Below are 17,008 nucleotides of genomic sequence, written 5' to 3' on the forward strand. Positions count from 1 at the left end.
GGTGTCTGGGTGTGTGTGTCAGTGAGTAGTTTTGAAGTGTGAGCAAGTAGACTTGTCCTTTTTTTATGTAGGACCACACCCTTCTCAGAGGAGCATGTATGCGTCATAGATTGGAAATGTGTTTTGAATTTTGCATCACTTAAATTCAATGATTTGCTTTGAATGCAGCATGAAAGACCTGTGAGCAGAAAACCAAAATGGGCAACTGATTTTACCACCATGCCACAGTACAACAAACTTATCATGGGAACAGGGTAAGAACTGTATTGTCTGTTTCAGAATGTAGGCTCAGCTGAAAAGTAACTAGAGCATTTACTTTTGTACATATTCCTTTCTTTTACTGTCTTGTGTTAGTGCAGCCTGTTGCTATGCACTCTCTTGACAACATCTATGTTCCACCGCTAATCATGGTCAATTCCCAGATCGCTGAGTCTCAGTTGAACAGTGTGACCTGTCATACCCATGGTAGCAGTTAGAGGCCGCGTCCCAAATGGCATCCTATTCCCTATATGGTGTACTACTTTTGACCATGGGCCCTGTTCAAAAGAAGCGCACTAGGACAAGGGAATAGGGTGCCATTTGGAATGCACTCGGGGACAATGTTCCTATCGGTGTGTCCTGTGTTACAGAGACAGAGAGATCCAGTTGTATGAGCTGTCCTCTCTAGAGCCGTACTGTCAGATCAGTTCCCTGGAGACAGTCCCTCTGAGACTGGACTACTGGTGAGCCTCTAGTCTAGCACGCACTGGCAGCCTAAACCATGTCTCACTAAAACCAGATCACACTCTGGCAGTCTAAACCATGTCTCACTAATACCAGATCACCCACTGGCAGCCTAAACCATGTCTCACTAATACCAGATCACACACTAGCAGTCTAACCTTGTAATACCAGATCACCCACTAGCAGTCTAAACCTTGTAATACCAGATCACCCACTAGCAGTCTAAACCATGTCTCACTAGTACCAGATCACACACTGGCAGCCTAACCATGTCTCACTAATACCAGATCACACACTGGCAGCCTAGACCATGTCTCACTAATACCAGATCACACACTGGCAGCCTAAAACCACACACACACACACACACACACACACACACACACACACACACACACACACACACACACAAACACGCTCTTGCTCCTCTTCAGGTTGAGCTCGGGGCTCCAGTAGTAGACAGCCCCATCCTCGCGGACGGTGATGATGGTGCCATCGGGGGTGGAGTGGACGCGCAGAACGGGCTCTCCGTGGCTTAGGGCCCTGACCGTGGCTGGCAGGGAGAACGCCACCTGTTTGCCGCGCAACACTGACTCCTCCTTCTCCGTGTACTCCAACTGCATGTACGTACAGAACTCATCCTGCAGGAGATAGGGCAATGTCAAATCAACATAGTGCTTTATTTATTCCACAAGCTGCAATAGGCAATAACGCGGGCAAGCAGTGCGAATACATATGACAAATAACACGAGACACATCAAATGGAACATCGAGATAATAGTTATTAAAAACATGTGTGGTGTATGATAGATGTGCAACTCAAGAGTGATCATCAGCAGTTGTGACATACATATATGTACAGTACACTCTATAAATGGGGTATCAAACTAAATTCCTGGGATCAGGCTCAAATAAAATCTTTGTTCGACATGGAATCAAACCCAAACATTTTGAGGGCCAGTTTCATGGAAATTGTACTTCATATTTTGTCAGTTGCTTTCCTTGGGCTGTCACCATTCCACTCTAAGGGGAATAAATATTTTGTGACCTGAGTAAAGGAAATTAATCTTATCATCTCACCCATTCAATCCTCCCCTGGCCAGAATAATCGATCTTCATGAATAGTTCTTGGATCTGGGCATTGTTCTGACGTTCACAGAACAAAGGAATGATGGGACAGACAACAATAACATAGCTGAGTCCAGACATCATTATCAGGGTTGTTAAAAATACAATGAAACATTTACAGTGTGACAAATAGAAAACTATTTTATTTAGAGAGAGAGATAGATACAGAGACAGAGAGACTGCACGAGAGAGGGGAAGAGAGTTCTATTTCACTTGCTTTGGCAATGTAAACATATGTTTCCCATGCCAATAAGCCCACTGAATTGAATTGAATTGAATTGAATTGAATTGAATTGAATTGAATTGAATTGAGAGAATGAAAGAGGCAGAGATATGGGCCAGAGATCCAGCCATTTATTCATCTGTCTGTCTTATAATTAAAAGTTGCGTCGTCTTGGTGCTTTTCCAGTYCCATTGACACTTACTATGTTGTGTAAGCCCAAACACTTCTTCACTATCAGTCCAAAGTTGAACACATCCAGTGATCTCAGGCCACCCATTTCAAATTCCTGCAGAGGAGAAGGTGTCACTAAATGCATTGGATCACTGAATTCCAAATCGACCCCTAGCCCCTACTTCTGTAGATTTGAGGATTGGATATGCATTATAGTAATAGCTTCATCTCGCCTTTCTGATTGGCTAGATAGAAATGTTGCCAAATTGCTTCCGCCTACCAATCCTCTCAGATCTATAGGRTTGGCTAGGGTTCGATTGGAATTCAACGCGTATATCCATAAGGAATGGCAATACTAGGTCATGCCAACAACACATTCTCAAACCACAGCAGAAATGTACCTCAAATGCCAGCTTGAGCTTTGTCAGGCTTTCAAGGGATACTCTCTGCTCAATCTATTTGGGAAAAAAAKATGCATTTTTGTCATTATAGTGTCACAAATTATATATATTTTTWAAGTAATTCCACACAGGMATGAACAGAAACTTCAGATCAAAGCAGTGTTTTAATACACAATAAGATAATAATGGAATTGGAAAATTGTTTCATAATTGTTCCATTACTTCTGGGAAATGAAGAACAGTGAAATAACAAGGAGAGGTGACAAATCAAACTGCTCCTTCAATTCTCACAGACTCCACTTACCAGCCAGTTAATGAACTCAGAGCGCTAGAGAACCAAGGGAGGGGAGCAGAGGGGACAAGGTTGAGAGAGGACTCTGGCTAACATGGCACACAATTTGCATTTAATTAACAACACACTAGGTGGCACCGTTGAGTGGGGGTTAGACCCCCGTTTTAGTGGCCCTGAGATGCAGGCATCACTCATACATACACTCACAAACACTCATACACACTAACACACACACACACACGTAACAATATTGCTTCTGTCCCTCTCCTTGTCCCAACCTGGGCTTGAACCAGGGACCCCCTGAACACATCAACAACTGCCACCCAAGAAGCACCGTTACCTATTTCTCCACAAAAGCCGCGGCCCTTGCGGAGTAATGGAAACAACTACTTCCACTAACTAGCTAATCATTTCACATCAGCTACACACACACACACTTACCCGAGACACAGCAATGCACACACCCACACAGGACAAACACACACACTCATATAGATTCAATCTTACACTGCACGCACAAAGAGGAGGGTGGGGGAGAGCTAGGAACATACATCTCTGTATGTTCCTAGGGGGAGGGCGGTGTGACACCTTGACATGGTGACATGCCATGCTCTCTGTAATAATGGCCTCTYTCAGATGTGACAGCCAGGGTCTTCTAGCAACAGGCCTTTCATCCAGGGAGCCTCTGATCTGTCATTAATAAATATCAGGGATAAACACACTAACAAACTCCTGGACTCTGTGTGTGGTGGTGTGTGTGTGTGTATGTCTATGTGTGTGCGTGTGTGTGTTGTGTGGTGTGTGTGTTGTGTGTGTGTGTGTGTTGTGGTGTTGTGTGTGGTGTGTGTGTGTGTGTGTGTGTGCTGTGTGTGCTGTGTGTGTGTGTGGTGTGTGTGTTTGTGTTGTGTGTGTGTTGTGTGTGTGTGTGTGTGTGTGTGTCGTGTGTGTGTGTGTGTGTGTGTGTGCGTGCGTTGCGTGCGTGCGTGGCGTGCGTTGCGTGCGTTGCGTGTGTGTGGTGCGTGCGTGCGTGCGTGTGGCGTGTGAATGTGAAATGACTAGCTAGTATAGGTGAGTGCGGAAATGTGGGTCTGTACTATATATCAACAGTTAAATACTAGTGGAGATAGAGAATTGAATCAATCATTACGTTTTAGGTGCATTTGAAACATGTTTAACAACACCATTCAGCGTCAAACACCGGGACTATGCCAGGGTTCTAACAGGAGCCATCACACCGCTAGAAGAAATGGTGCTATATAGAACCAAAAATATAAGGGTTAATTTCATATAACCATCAAAATTGTTTTATAAAGACCCACAAAGCATTCTTATTGTTTAGCAGTGCAGGACAATCATTATTTATATGAGACTGGGAGGGAGCATCACTCTCATAACCMCATTGCTCTCCAAATCCTTCTACTGGCAGACTTCTACTACTGACTCCATTAATGTTTCCACCTGAGGCAGAATGTACCTGCTATCACATGGAAGTCCTTAAACGGGCAATCTGGGATTGGTACATCCATTTTTTTTTTTTACTTTTACTTCATGATATATGGCCATTGATTGTTGATTAATGTAACTTAACCTCTTGAGCTTCGTTCAACTGTTTGACACCATCAGAACCCAAAATGTAAGGTTGTTTTACTTTATTGTTTGTAATCCATTCATAAACAAACATTGTAGAGCTTCAAACATGGTTCATGTTTGATCTCATGAATGGTCAGTTCTTGCATCCGTAGCTCCATCTATTTTAGAGTGGCCCTTTAATWAACAGGTAAACTATAAAGAGAATCTGCAATCGAGCCAAGCTATTTCAGCAGAGCAGTATTCTCATTAGATGACCAAAGCCAGAAGAGGCTAGCATGKAATCCATACAATATTGCTCTGTTTCACTGTTGTCTGACTTTACTGAATAGAGCAATGTTCAGTGTTAATTCCAGTGACAGTCTATTAAGAAGAGACAGTGATAGACAGACAACTGTAGTGGYCAAGGTTCMGGTCAATTCCGTTTTCRATAAAGTCAATTCATGAATTGAAAACTGTCCATTATCTTCAATTCACTTCCTGGATTTCTAGAATGGACTGAATTTATTCCTAACACTGTAGTGACAGTTTGGGATTACCAATCTCAGGGCTGCTCCCCTTCCTCCAGTCAGGTTGAAGGTTGTTATTTGTATCAATGGAAATCCCTTTAGCAAGACCCAGTAATTGTGTTTGCTTTAGTTCGGATCTAAAACACAGCCTTCACTGGTCCTGATAATTCGCTGCCTGCCAGAGGCCCTGTCATGTAATTAGAAAATATATTCTCAACTTGATTCAAAATGTCATTTCTGGCATAACCTCAAATKGATTCCTCCCTTGGGTGTCTGCTTCAATTCTACCACAGCAGTTGTAYATCTGTGGGGGGAGGGAAGGGGACTGATGGTGGAACGATGCAGAACCTCAGCAGACACTCTACTGACACCTTAAGGTTAAACTCATCATGATACAGATTCTATGAGTCAGTCAGTTAGCGTTTCAGCCCAGTTTAGTATAAAGATAAGGGATGGGGCTGGTGAAATGTAACCACTCTCAAATTCATAGACGGGTCAAACAAATCTTCAAATGTTTGTGTAACATTACCTTTTTAGGTACCAGTACCCAATTCGTTTTTTAATTCATCAAGACTGTCTGTCTGTGTCGCTTCTATCCAGCAAAAAATACAATTACATTTGCACTTCCACTATTCCAGAGCTTTTYACATCCTCATGGAGACACGTTCATGGATAGTGAACAAGTAGGCCACTGATCCGTTAGCTACCCTGACGTCTGTCTATACCTGTCTCTAAGTAACAGGTGCCCAACAAACCTTCCTCTGCTGCTCTCTGATAACCAATTCCTGGTAACACCTCCCAGGGTATGAGGAGGGTAATGGGTTGGTAGTCACAGACTATATAATAATCCCACGACATCAAACCACATTCATCTCCCAAAATGAGTTTGCAAGACCTACAACGAGGATAAATATTCAAGTGAAGAATTAAAAAGCCGACTTCTGTAATAAAAACTATGGGACAGCTGGAGATCGAATTTGAATATTGAAACAATTTTGCAAATGTCAGAGGTTTATAGAAATCCCCGCTGTTGAAAACTAAATGTTAGTCTAAAAGAAATGTGAGATGATATGTCTAGATGCTTTTTATAGTAGAGATCAAGTTTATAAATTGCTTGCCTGGGCTGATGAGACAGTGGATTGCGCAGTCAGATGGAACAGAGTAAATAGGCATTTTAACGTCATAGATTTAGCCAGTGGTGACTTCTGGAATAGACACTGGCTTGAATGCATTTTTAACCAATCAGCATTCAGGATTAGACCCASCCGTTGTATAATGGGAAACAACATATTTCGCTTTTTAGTCCAGAACTAGGCTTAATCTCGCTCCGGGAAACTGTCCTTTAGGGTGATATACCTTGAGCTTGCTGAGGCTGCGTGTGGGATCGACACTGTAGAGTAGTCGTGACCTCAGTTTGRCCTGGTCCCCCATGGTTACAGAGTGGCGACGGTTCTCCTGTCTCAGCAGCTCACGCTCCAGCCACTTAGGAGGTGGCCTGTCCTCTGACACGGCCCCCAGGTACGCCCTCGCGACACCAGGGTCCGATCTCTCTCCCCGCTGCTCTGGCCCCGACATCTTAGTCCCTCGCTCTCCTGCACTCCCCAGCTCAGCAAAGACGCTGTGGAGGAAGAACCCAAAAGTCTCARTTTAAGTCCAGAAAAGAAGACCCTGTTTGAGTACTTTGAAAATGCATCCCTCCTTCCTCCCTTCAAGTAATCACTGAACTAACACAAATTGATAGGTATAAGCAATGGTTATATCACAGCTTTCACCAATCCAGCCATGTCAGGTCAGGTCAGGAATGTAGGCCTAGTCAAGGAAGGGAGGATAGACAAACAAAAAATGGTAGTAGCTCCACCTTGCCCKCTGATAGGCTTGGTAGGACTTTCACCATATTTATTACACTGTACCAATAAAATCATTTCAGATGTCCACAATTGCCAAGTAAGTAGGGGATAGGGGTTGTTTCTGGAATAGGTAAACATTAAAATAAATACAAGTGAATCATTTGTCTGTGGGTGGCATGTCTAAGCAGAAGGGAGTGCTGTATGCAAGTTCTGGTTTAACTTCTAAAAGATATGCTTTAAATATGCAAATCTGTAATAATTACAGTATAAATCCCAAGTCTCAGACTTCACAGTGTTGTGTAATTGGTGCTCTGACCTAGAAGGGATCCAACCTTACATTTCCTTGCTGCGTCCACACAGGCAGCCCAATTCGGATCTTTTTTTCATGAATTGGTCTTTTGGCCAACCAGATCACCTCTGAAAAAGATCTGATGTGAAAAGATCTGATGTGATTGGTCAAAAGACTAATTAGTGGGAAAACTAACCGAATTGGGCTGCCTGTAGAAACGCAGCCTTGGAGTCAATGCTGTGAGAGGGAGGAAAGCCCTGTTTGCAGCTACATCCACCAGATAATTTTGTCAGTCTCAAAAGCCTTCCAGGCAAACCAAACACACAGCAGACGGGGGTCGCAAAATAAGTTGTTCCTTACGTAATACGCGGTAGATAACTACTGTACATCAGCGGGAGTCTGTGTGTATAGCAGAACTTCTCTGTGAGGTTATAAACTTTGCTTGACACAGCCACTTTTATGACAAATTCCGCATGATCTGGCAACTACAATTYTGTTTACCAAAACAGAAGATAGGAGGGGGGCTAGGAATAACAGGCATAAAATCTTATCAAATCTGGGGAACTGTATTTAATCAAAGCTCAAATGAATTAGGTTTCCAGTGCTACATGGTAAATGTAGAGCTGTGCCACCGAGGCCACGTCCACAACCCCTTGACAACAGTCAACAGGCTCTGAAAAATAGGCGTTCTGCTCCTTTGGAGAGCAACAACATCGCAGTGCAACAACGCAAAAGCCTCAACCCAAATCACCTGTCACCCCAGCTCAACCTCGTTAGCCCCATGCTGAGATGAAAGCCCACACTGGAAAACAGCAGAGCAACAAATGTGATAATCAATTAGAAAACCAGCATGGAATCACGGCTGATCTGCTGTTAAAAGCCACGACAACGCAGTGGCTCATGACTGACTCTCAAACTGACAGGGGAAAAAGCCGAGGAGAAGCAGAGGGAGAATACCTGGACACATTCTGAATCTCTAGTTTCCCAGCAGCTGAAGAAGGGCGAACTTTCTTCCCCAGCGGCATCACGGTAGTCTTTGTATGTCTGTGTCTGTTTGTCTGTCTGTCAACCTGGTCCAGTGTTCACTTGTCTGTTAGAGTGGAGGAAATGGAGGAGCTCAGCCTTTCAGATCCAGTTCARCCCACAGCCTCTGCTTCTCAAGGTCTCACATTACCTGACACAGTTCACCTGGACTCACGTGGGTGGCTCTCTGGTAACTAAGATACTCTCTGGTAACTAAGATACTAAGATAACTACTGGATGCATTTCTGCTAATATTGTCTGTTCCACAAAGCAGACAGAACCTTGGATTAGATCTAAAGGGCACCACCCTATTTGGTGTAAACCTGCGTAGATGTCATGTAACTGCCATGTTATAATGATGGTATTACACTATCGACTGTCTCTGAAACTTCATTCTGACGCCTTTTAAAACAGTAGGAATACCCGTGGCGACCCGTCATTCAGGGCAGGTGGGGCAGAGGTGGTGGGGCAGATCCCCACCTGCCAGAGACAACCGCTACAGTGTAATACCATCATTATAACACGGCAGTTACATGACATCTACGCAGGTTTACACCAATAGGGTGGTGCCCTTTAGATCTAATCCAAGGTTCTGTCTGCTTTGTGGAACAGACAATATTAGCAGAAATGCATCCAGTAGTTATCTTAGTATCTTAGTTACCAGAGAGTATCTTAGTTACCAGAGAGCCACCCACGTGAGTCCAGGTGAACTGTGTCAGGTAATGTGAGACCTTGAGAAGCAGAGGCTGTGGGYTGAACTGGATCTGAAAGGCTGAGCTYCTCCATTTCSTCCAMTCTAACAGAGTGTTGGAGGCCCTAGGCGAAGTTGTGTTGTGGGGGCACCACACCTTGTGCATTTTAGAGTTAATTCTCTGCAATTCTACACATTTTGTCAAGGGGCATAGAACATGTTGCCATTTTAAAGCAAGTTTGCTGCAATTCTACACATTTTGCCATGGGTTGGAAGAGAACATTTTGCAATCGTATAACTCTTGTACAATTTTACTCATTTTGCCATGGGGTGGAGAGAAAACCTGCTGATGCACAGCCACATTTTGAAATTGCACACTGTGTTTTCTACTTCAACTGAGTTCCAAATGTATTTATTCAAATTTTATTCATTTTTTGGGGAAATTGATCTGCAACCTTACAAAAGTGTGACCGGGGGCTGCCAGTTGCCCATCCCTGCCCTATATAATATTCCCTACTTGTCAAAAGAAAAGGGAATAAGATGCCTTAGAGCAGCGGCATTTGCGATTGGTCTACAACAACACAAAGTTCTCATATTTTTATTCAAGTTTATATTTTATAATTCATAGGCTGTGTTTTAAATGTTAATAGAAGTCGCCTCCGTGGGCGCATAGGCCATGAGAACATTGCTTGGATTGTTTTGCCAGCTATTTGCTATGAGAGGGAATTGCCCCCAATGAAATCGCAGGATTTCATAGCACAACGCTCGACAGCACAAAGTAAATGGACCGTCCTTGGGCGCTCAAATGTATGTCCGTTCTGTCAGAACTTCTGGGTCTGCTCTACTCTCCCTCCCAATGAGTTTCTTGCCCCAGACGGCTTACTTCCGCACGTGAGACTAGATCTGCTCTATCAGGTACAGATGACGCTAAAGCAAAAAGAAAAAGACAATAATTAACTTGGAAATAAATAATCATAACAGTCATTGGAGCCTGGGACCTGATAAACTGGACAACTACATCCAACAAGAGTCGAAGGACACACTAGCTAGAAAATTCTCATYGCGGATCTGGTAACAAAAAAAAAGCRTRGCCAATTTKATTGTTTCCCCCCATGTTGTTTATCAGGTTCTACTGTAGGTGACTGGGTGACATGTTGTGTGGACTAAAACAGCATAAACCGAATGATTTACAAAGCATGATCAAATTAAATAKCATGCCACAGTAATTTCTTGRAAATTGTAGATTTTTAACTAGTTTATCTACCTTTAATAAACAGCTAGCTTTCTAGCTAGTTAGCGCCATAGCCAATTTCAAGACTTTCTAATCTAATATTTGACTAACTCGGAAATATGAAGTTATTTCAGGATGAAACTTAACTTGCTTTGTGACATTATGTTTGTCACGCTCTGACTGGTTTCACCTGTTCCTGTTATTGTCTCCACCCCCTCCAGGTGTCGCTTATTTTCCCCAGTGTATTTATCCCTGTGTTTCCTGTCTCTCTGCGCCAGTTCGTCTTGTATGTTTCCAAGTCAACCAGCGTTTTTCCCATTCCCCATGCTTTTTGCATTCTCCTTTTTCTAGTCCTCCTGGTTTTGACCCTTGCCTGTTTCTGGACTTTGTACCTGTGCCTGCCTTGACCACGAGCCTCTCTGTTACTTTGTACCTCCGGTACTCTGATCTGGTTTTGACCTTTTTGCCTGTCCACGACCATTCTCTTGCCTACCMCTTTGGATTAATTAACATTGTAAGACTCCAACCATCTACCTCCTGTGTCTGCATTTGGGTCTCACCTTGTGCATTGAGAGTACGAACTGGCCATGTCAGATCCAGCAGACTTGGACCAGCTCTTTGAGCTACAGTCATCTTCGTTTTCTTCAGACCGATCGAAGATAGCGTATATAATTACGCTAATGTCGGCAAGGGCGCTCTCCTGGGCTACGGCAGTTTGGGAACAACAATCTGCCATTTGCGGTCATTTGGAGGAATTCATGGCAGAGGTGAGAAAAGTTTTTGAGTCTCCAGTATCCGGGAGAAAGGCAGCCAGCAAACTGCATGACTTACGTCAAAACTCCCGTAGTGCGGCAGACTACGCCGTGGACTTTTGCACGTTGGCCGCCGAGAGTGCCTGGAATACGGAGTCTCTTTTCGATACTTTTCTGCACGGATTATCTGAGGAGGTAAAGGATGAGCTAGCTGCTCGGGAACTGCCGGTGGACCTCGACTCTCTTATCGCCTTAACCACTAAAATTGATGGACGCCTAAGGGAACGAAAGACTGAGAGGAGGTCTGGTCTCGGACACACTCGTACACACGATATGGCGCGTTCACCTCCTATGGAATCCGGAAGTTTCCAAAGGCAGCTCTTCGAAAGGAGTCGAAGTCACCCGAGCTCACTCGTGAATCTACGACGGGTGAATTGGATACTCCTGAGCCTATGCAGTTGGGAAGAACTAGTTTGGGAGCGCTCACGGAGGATGAATAATAACTGTTGTCTGTACTGTGGAGGGGCAGAACATTTTATAGCTACCTGCCCTATTAGGAAACCCNACATTTTATAGCTACCTGCCCTATTAGGAAACCCTTGTCTCTACTGGGTACCAGTACTATGGTGAGTCAGACTGGGAGTTCCCTAATTCCCATCATCCGCACACCCCTTTTTGCTCTTGTGCTGTGGGGRGACCAATCTAAGTCTCTCCGARTGCTCATTGAYTCTGGGGCTGATGAATRTCTTATGGATTCCACGATAGCTTCGAAGCTTGGTATTCCCACTCAGCCTCTCTCTGTTCCCATGGATGCTAGGGCATTGGACGGCCCCTCTATAGGGGAAGTCACCCATAGTACTGTGCCCGTTCAATTACGGGTTTCTGGTAACCACAGTGAGACCATACAGTTCCTCCTCATTGCATCTCCCCATGTTCCGGTTGTATTGGGATTTTCCTGGCTACAAAAACACAATCCTGTGATTGACTGGGCCACAAGCTCCATCCTGGGTTGGAGTCCTTTTTGCCTTTCCCACTGCCTTCAAGCAGCACAGCCTTCCCCAAGTCGTCCTCCTCAGGATGTTAGCAAGACTGTGGATGTCTCTGCTATTCCTACTGAATACCATGACCTCCTGGAAGTGTTCAGTAAGGCAGGTGCTACTTCCCTTCCCCCGCACCKTCCTTATGATTGTGCCATTGACCTTCTCCCAGGCACTACACCACCTCSGGGTCGGTTGTATTCTCTGTCCGGACCAGAGACCAAAGCTATGGAGGAGTACATAGAGGAGTCTCTGGCCACTGGGGCCGTCTGTACTTCTGTATCATATCAYTGTCAAATCGTTACCCTCTACCTCTCCTCRGMATTTGAACCTCTCCAGGGGGCYACCRTRTTTTCCAAGTTGGACCTTCGGAATGCCTACCACCTGGTTCGGATACGCGAGGAGGATGAGTGGAAGACAGCCTTCAACACAGCCAGTGGACATTATGAGTACCAGGTCATGCCAGTTGGACTCACTAACGCCYCCGCTGTCTTCCAGGCTTTGGTCAATGATGTGCTTCCAGACATGCTAAACCGGTTTCTGTTCGTCTACCTGGACGACATCCTGTTTTTTTCCCGATCTGCCCAAGAACATGTACTCCATGTCAGACAGGTCCTTCAGCGCCTYCTGGAGAACCAATTGTTCATGAAAGCCGAAAAGTGTGAGTTCCACCACTCTTCTATCACCTTTCTGGKATATGTCATTGCTGAGGGCAATCCTCTCCCCAAACTACCTTCTGCCAAGGAGACGGACCAGCTTATGGTGCAGCATGTCTTCCGGATCCATGGASTCCTGGTAAACATGGTCTCCGATCAGGGTCCTCAGTTCTCGTCTCAGTTCTGGAAGGCRTTCTGCACCCTTATTGGGTTGTCGGCCAGCCTGTCATCCGGATTCCATCCCCAAACTAACGGTCAGTCGGAGCGAGCCAACCTTAAGGTGCCTGGTCTCAACTAACCCCACTACCTGGAGCCGTCAACTGGTCTAGGTGGAGTATGCCCAGAGCACTCTTCCCAGTTCTGCCACGGGACTCTCCCCTTTCGAGTACTCCATGGGGTATCAGCCTCCACTCTTCCCTGAACAAGAGCAGGAGGTCAGCGTACCCTCAGCCCAGATGTTTGTCCGCCGCTGTCAGCGTACCTGGAGAAGAGCCAGGGCGGCTATTCTCAAGACCAACACTAGGTATCGTCGACAAGCGGACCGTCGCCGGACCCCAGCTCCCCGCTACCGCATTGGGCAGAGGGTATGGCTTTCCACTCGGGATATGCCGCTTCGGGGAGAGTCCCGCAAGCTGTCTCCCCTGTTCATTGGTCCTTTTCCCATCTCCAGAGTCCTGAGTTCCACTGCTGTCCGTCTTGTGTTACCCCGTACCCTCCGTATTCACCCAACCTTCCATGTGTCTAGGATTAAGCCTGTGTCTCACAGTCCTTTGTCTTCTGTCTCCAGGCCCATCCCTCCCCCCGGGTTATTGGTGGCCAGCCAGCGTATACAATGAGATGCCTCCTGAAGGTTCGACCACTGAGCAGGAGTTTCCAGTACCTGGTTGACTGGGAGGGATGCAGGGGGATCACAAGGAGAGAATCAGTCTCTTCCTCATTGACTCTCCTGCGTTTCCCATGGTGCTAGGCCTACCCTGGTTAGCTTGTCATGACCCCACTGTTTCATGGCAACGAAGGGCTCTCACGGGGTGGTCACGAGAGTGCTCGGGGAGGTGTTTAGGGGTTTCCGTTGGTGCTACTACGGTGGAAAGTCCAGACCAGGTCTCCAGCGTGCGCATTCCCCCCGAATATTCCGACTTGGCTCTCGCCTTCTCCAAAATGAAGGCGACTCAATTACCACCCCATCGTCGGGGGGATTGTGCGATAAATCTCCTGGTAGACGATGCACTTCCCAGGAGTCACGTGTATCCCCTGTCACAGGCGGAGACGGCGGCTATGGAAACGTATGTCTCTGAAACCCTGCGTCAGGGGTACATTCGGTCCTCCACTTCACCCGCCTCCTCAAGTTAATTTTTTGTGAAGAAGAAGGATGGAGGTCTGCGCCCATGTATTGCCTATCGAGCACTAAATCAGATCACTGTGAAGTACAGTTACCCGCTACCTCTCATAGCCACAGCGATTGAGTCAATGCATGGGGCGCGCTTCTTCACCAAACTAGATCTCAGGAGCTGTCACGCCCTGACCATAGTAAGCTGTTTTTTCTCTGTGTTGGTTGGGGAGTGATAGTGATTTGGGTTGTCATCTAGGTGTTTTTTGTATTTTTATGGTGGCCTGATATGGTTCCCAATCAGAGGCAGCTGTTTATCGTTGTCTCTGATTGGGGATCATATTTAGGTAGCCATTTCCCCATTGGTATTCGTGGGATCTTGTCTACATTGAGTCGGGATATGCCACTTCGCGGGAGAGTCCCGCAAGCTGTCTCCCCTGTTCATTGGTCCTTTCCCATCTCCAGAGTCCTGAGTTCCACTGCTGTCCGTCTTGTGTTACCCCGTACCCTCCGTATTCACCCAACCTTCCATGTGTCTAGGATTAAGCCTGTGTCTCACAGTCCTTTGTCTTCTGTCTCCAGGCCCATCCCTCCCCCCGGTTATTGTGGCCACCAGCCATATACAATGAGATGCCTCCTGAAGGTTCGACCACTGAGCAGGAGTTTCCAGTACCTGGTTGACTGGGAGGGATGCAGGGGGATCACAAGGAGAGAATCAGTCTCTTCCTCATTGACTCTCCTGCTGTCCCATGGTGCTAGGCCTACCCTGGTTAGCTTGTCATGACCCCACTGTTTCATGGCAACGAAGGGCTCTCACGGGGTGGTCACGAGAGGTGTCTGGGGAGGTGTTTAGGGGTTTCCGTTGGTGCTACTACGGTGGAAAGTCCAGACCAGGTCTCCAGCGTGCGCATTCCCCCCGAATATTCCGACTTGGCTCTCGCCTTCTCCAAAATGAAGGCGACTCAATTACCACCCCATCGTCGCGGGGGATTGTGCGATAAATCTCCTGGTAGACGATGCACTTCCCAGGAGTCACGTGTATCCCTGTCACAGGCGGAGACGGCGGTATGGAAACGTATGTCTCTGAAACCCTGCGTCAGGGTACATTCGGTCCCCACTTCACCCGCCTCCTCAAGTAATTTTTTGTGAAGAAGAAGGATGGAGGTCTGCGCCCATGTATTGCCTATCGAGCACTAAATCAGATCACTGTGAAGTACAGTTACCCGCTACCTCTCATAGCCACAGCGATTGAGTCAATGCATGGGGCGCCTTCTTCACCAAACTAGATCTCAGGAGCTGTCACGCCCTGACCATAGTAAGCTGTTTTTTCTCTGTGTTGGTTGGGAGTGATAGTGATTTGGGTTGTCATCTAGGTGTTTTTTGTATTATGGTGGCCTGATATGGTTCCCATCAGAGGCAGCTGTTTATCGTTGTCTCTGATTGGGGATCATATTTAAGGTAGCCATTTCCCCATTGGTATTCGTGGGATCTTGTCTACATTGAGTTGCCTGAGTGCACACCAGTAGCTTCACCTCGTTCGTTTATGCTTTATTGTTTTGTTTTGGTGAGTTTCAGTTTATTAAAAATATGTGGAATCTATTCCCGCTGCGCCTTGGTCTACTCATTTCAATGAGCGTGACAGAGGATCCACCAACAAAGGACCAAGTAGGTGCCCAGGAGGAGGAAGTATCCTGGACTTGGAAGAGATCGGATGGGAAGGGATCCTGGACTTGGGAGGAAATCCTGGCAGGACAGGATCGCCATCCTTGGCGGAAGTCGCCTAGAAACATGAGAGGACAGCAACGACGGTCGGGGAGGAAGGCCATAGAAACCCCAAGATTTTTGGGGGGGCACATGGACAGTCTGCGGAGCCGAGGATGAACCAGAGCCAGTCAGGGAGTCGAGTGAGGAGCTCGACGCAAGATTCCGGAGAGAGGTGCTGGCGTTGAGAGCGCTGCAGAGCGGCATGCTGAGTGCACGTCATCAGCCAGGTGCCACCTGTACTGGTCCCACGCATCAGGTCTCCAGTGCGCCTTCACAGCCCAGTGCGTCCTTTGCTAGCTTCCCACACTTGCCGGGCTGGAGATGAGCATCCAGTCAGGAAGGGTTGTGCCAGCTCTGCGCTCTAGACCTCCAGTGCGCCTCCACAGTCCAGTACGTCCTGTGCCTCCTCCCCGCACTCGCCCTGAGGTGCGTGTCATCAGCCCGGTGCCACCTGCACAGGTCCCACGCATCAGGTCTCCAGTGCGCTCCACAGTCCAGTACGTCCTGTGCCTCCTCTCCGCACTTGCCCTGAGGTGCGTGTCATCAGCCCGGTGCCACCTGCACAGGTCCCACGCATCAAGTCTCCAGTGTGCCTCCACAGTCCAGTACGTCCTGTGCCTCCTCTCCGCACTCGCCCTGAGGTGTGTGTCATCAGCCCGGTGCCACCTGTACCAGTCCCACGCATCAGGTCTCCAGTGCGCCTCCACAGTCCAGTACGTCCCGTGCCTCTTCCCCGCACTCGCCCTGAGGTGCGTGTCATCAGCCCGGTGCCACCTGTACTGGTCCCACGCATCAGGCCTCCAGTGCACCTCCACAGTCCAGAGCTCCGGTGACAGTTCCCAGTCCAGAGCTTCGGCGACAGTTCCCAGTCCAGAGCTTCCGGCGATGTTTCACAGTCCGGAACCTCCTGAGACGGTCTACAGTCCGGAACCTCCTGAGACGGTCTACAGTCCGGAACCTTCTGAGACGGTCTACAGTCCGGAACCTCCTGAGACGGTCTACAGTCCGGAACCTTCTGAGACGGTCTACAGTCCGGAACCTCCTGATACGGTCTACAGTCCGGAACCTCTTGAGACGGTCTACAGTCCGGAACCTCCTGAGACGGTCTACAGTCCGGAACCTCCTGAGACGGTCTACAGTCCGGAACCTCCTGAGACGGTCCCAAGTCCGGAGCCTTCAGCGACGATCCCCAGTCCGGAGCCTCCAGCGACGGTCCCAGTCCAGAGCCTCCAGCGACGGTCCCCAGTCCAGAGCCTCCAGCGACGGTCCGCAGTCCGGAGCCTCCAGCGAAGGTCCGCAGTCCGGAGCCTCCAGCGACGGTCCGCAGTCCGGAGCCTCCAGCGACGGATCCTGCAGA

The 17,008-nt window shown here is 47.4% G+C and overlaps 1 protein-coding gene across 1 annotated transcript in view; it reads right to left on the minus strand.

Moving 5' to 3' along the window:
• Nucleotides 1-8,303, minus strand: part of wdr95 (WD40 repeat domain 95) — a 40,757-nt gene extending 32,454 nt beyond the window's left edge. Inside the window, exons 1-6 of the mRNA XM_070433926.1 lie at nucleotides 8,128-8,303; nucleotides 6,391-6,652; nucleotides 2,647-2,700; nucleotides 2,277-2,360; nucleotides 1,804-1,869; nucleotides 1,138-1,364 (exon numbers count right to left, since the gene is read on the minus strand). Coding sequence (XP_070290027.1) covers nucleotides 1,138-1,364; nucleotides 1,804-1,869; nucleotides 2,277-2,360; nucleotides 2,647-2,700; nucleotides 6,391-6,652; nucleotides 8,128-8,195 — 761 coding nt within the window. The 5' untranslated portion in view covers nucleotides 8,196-8,303. The remainder of the gene's footprint in view (nucleotides 1-1,137; nucleotides 1,365-1,803; nucleotides 1,870-2,276; nucleotides 2,361-2,646; nucleotides 2,701-6,390; nucleotides 6,653-8,127) is intronic.
• Between the last annotated feature and the right edge of the window lie 8,705 nt (nucleotides 8,304-17,008).

Source organism: Salvelinus sp. IW2-2015, linkage group LG22 (assembly GCF_002910315.2).
Source record: "Salvelinus sp. IW2-2015 linkage group LG22, ASM291031v2, whole genome shotgun sequence".
Taxonomy (NCBI): Eukaryota; Metazoa; Chordata; class Actinopteri; order Salmoniformes; family Salmonidae; genus Salvelinus; species Salvelinus sp. IW2-2015.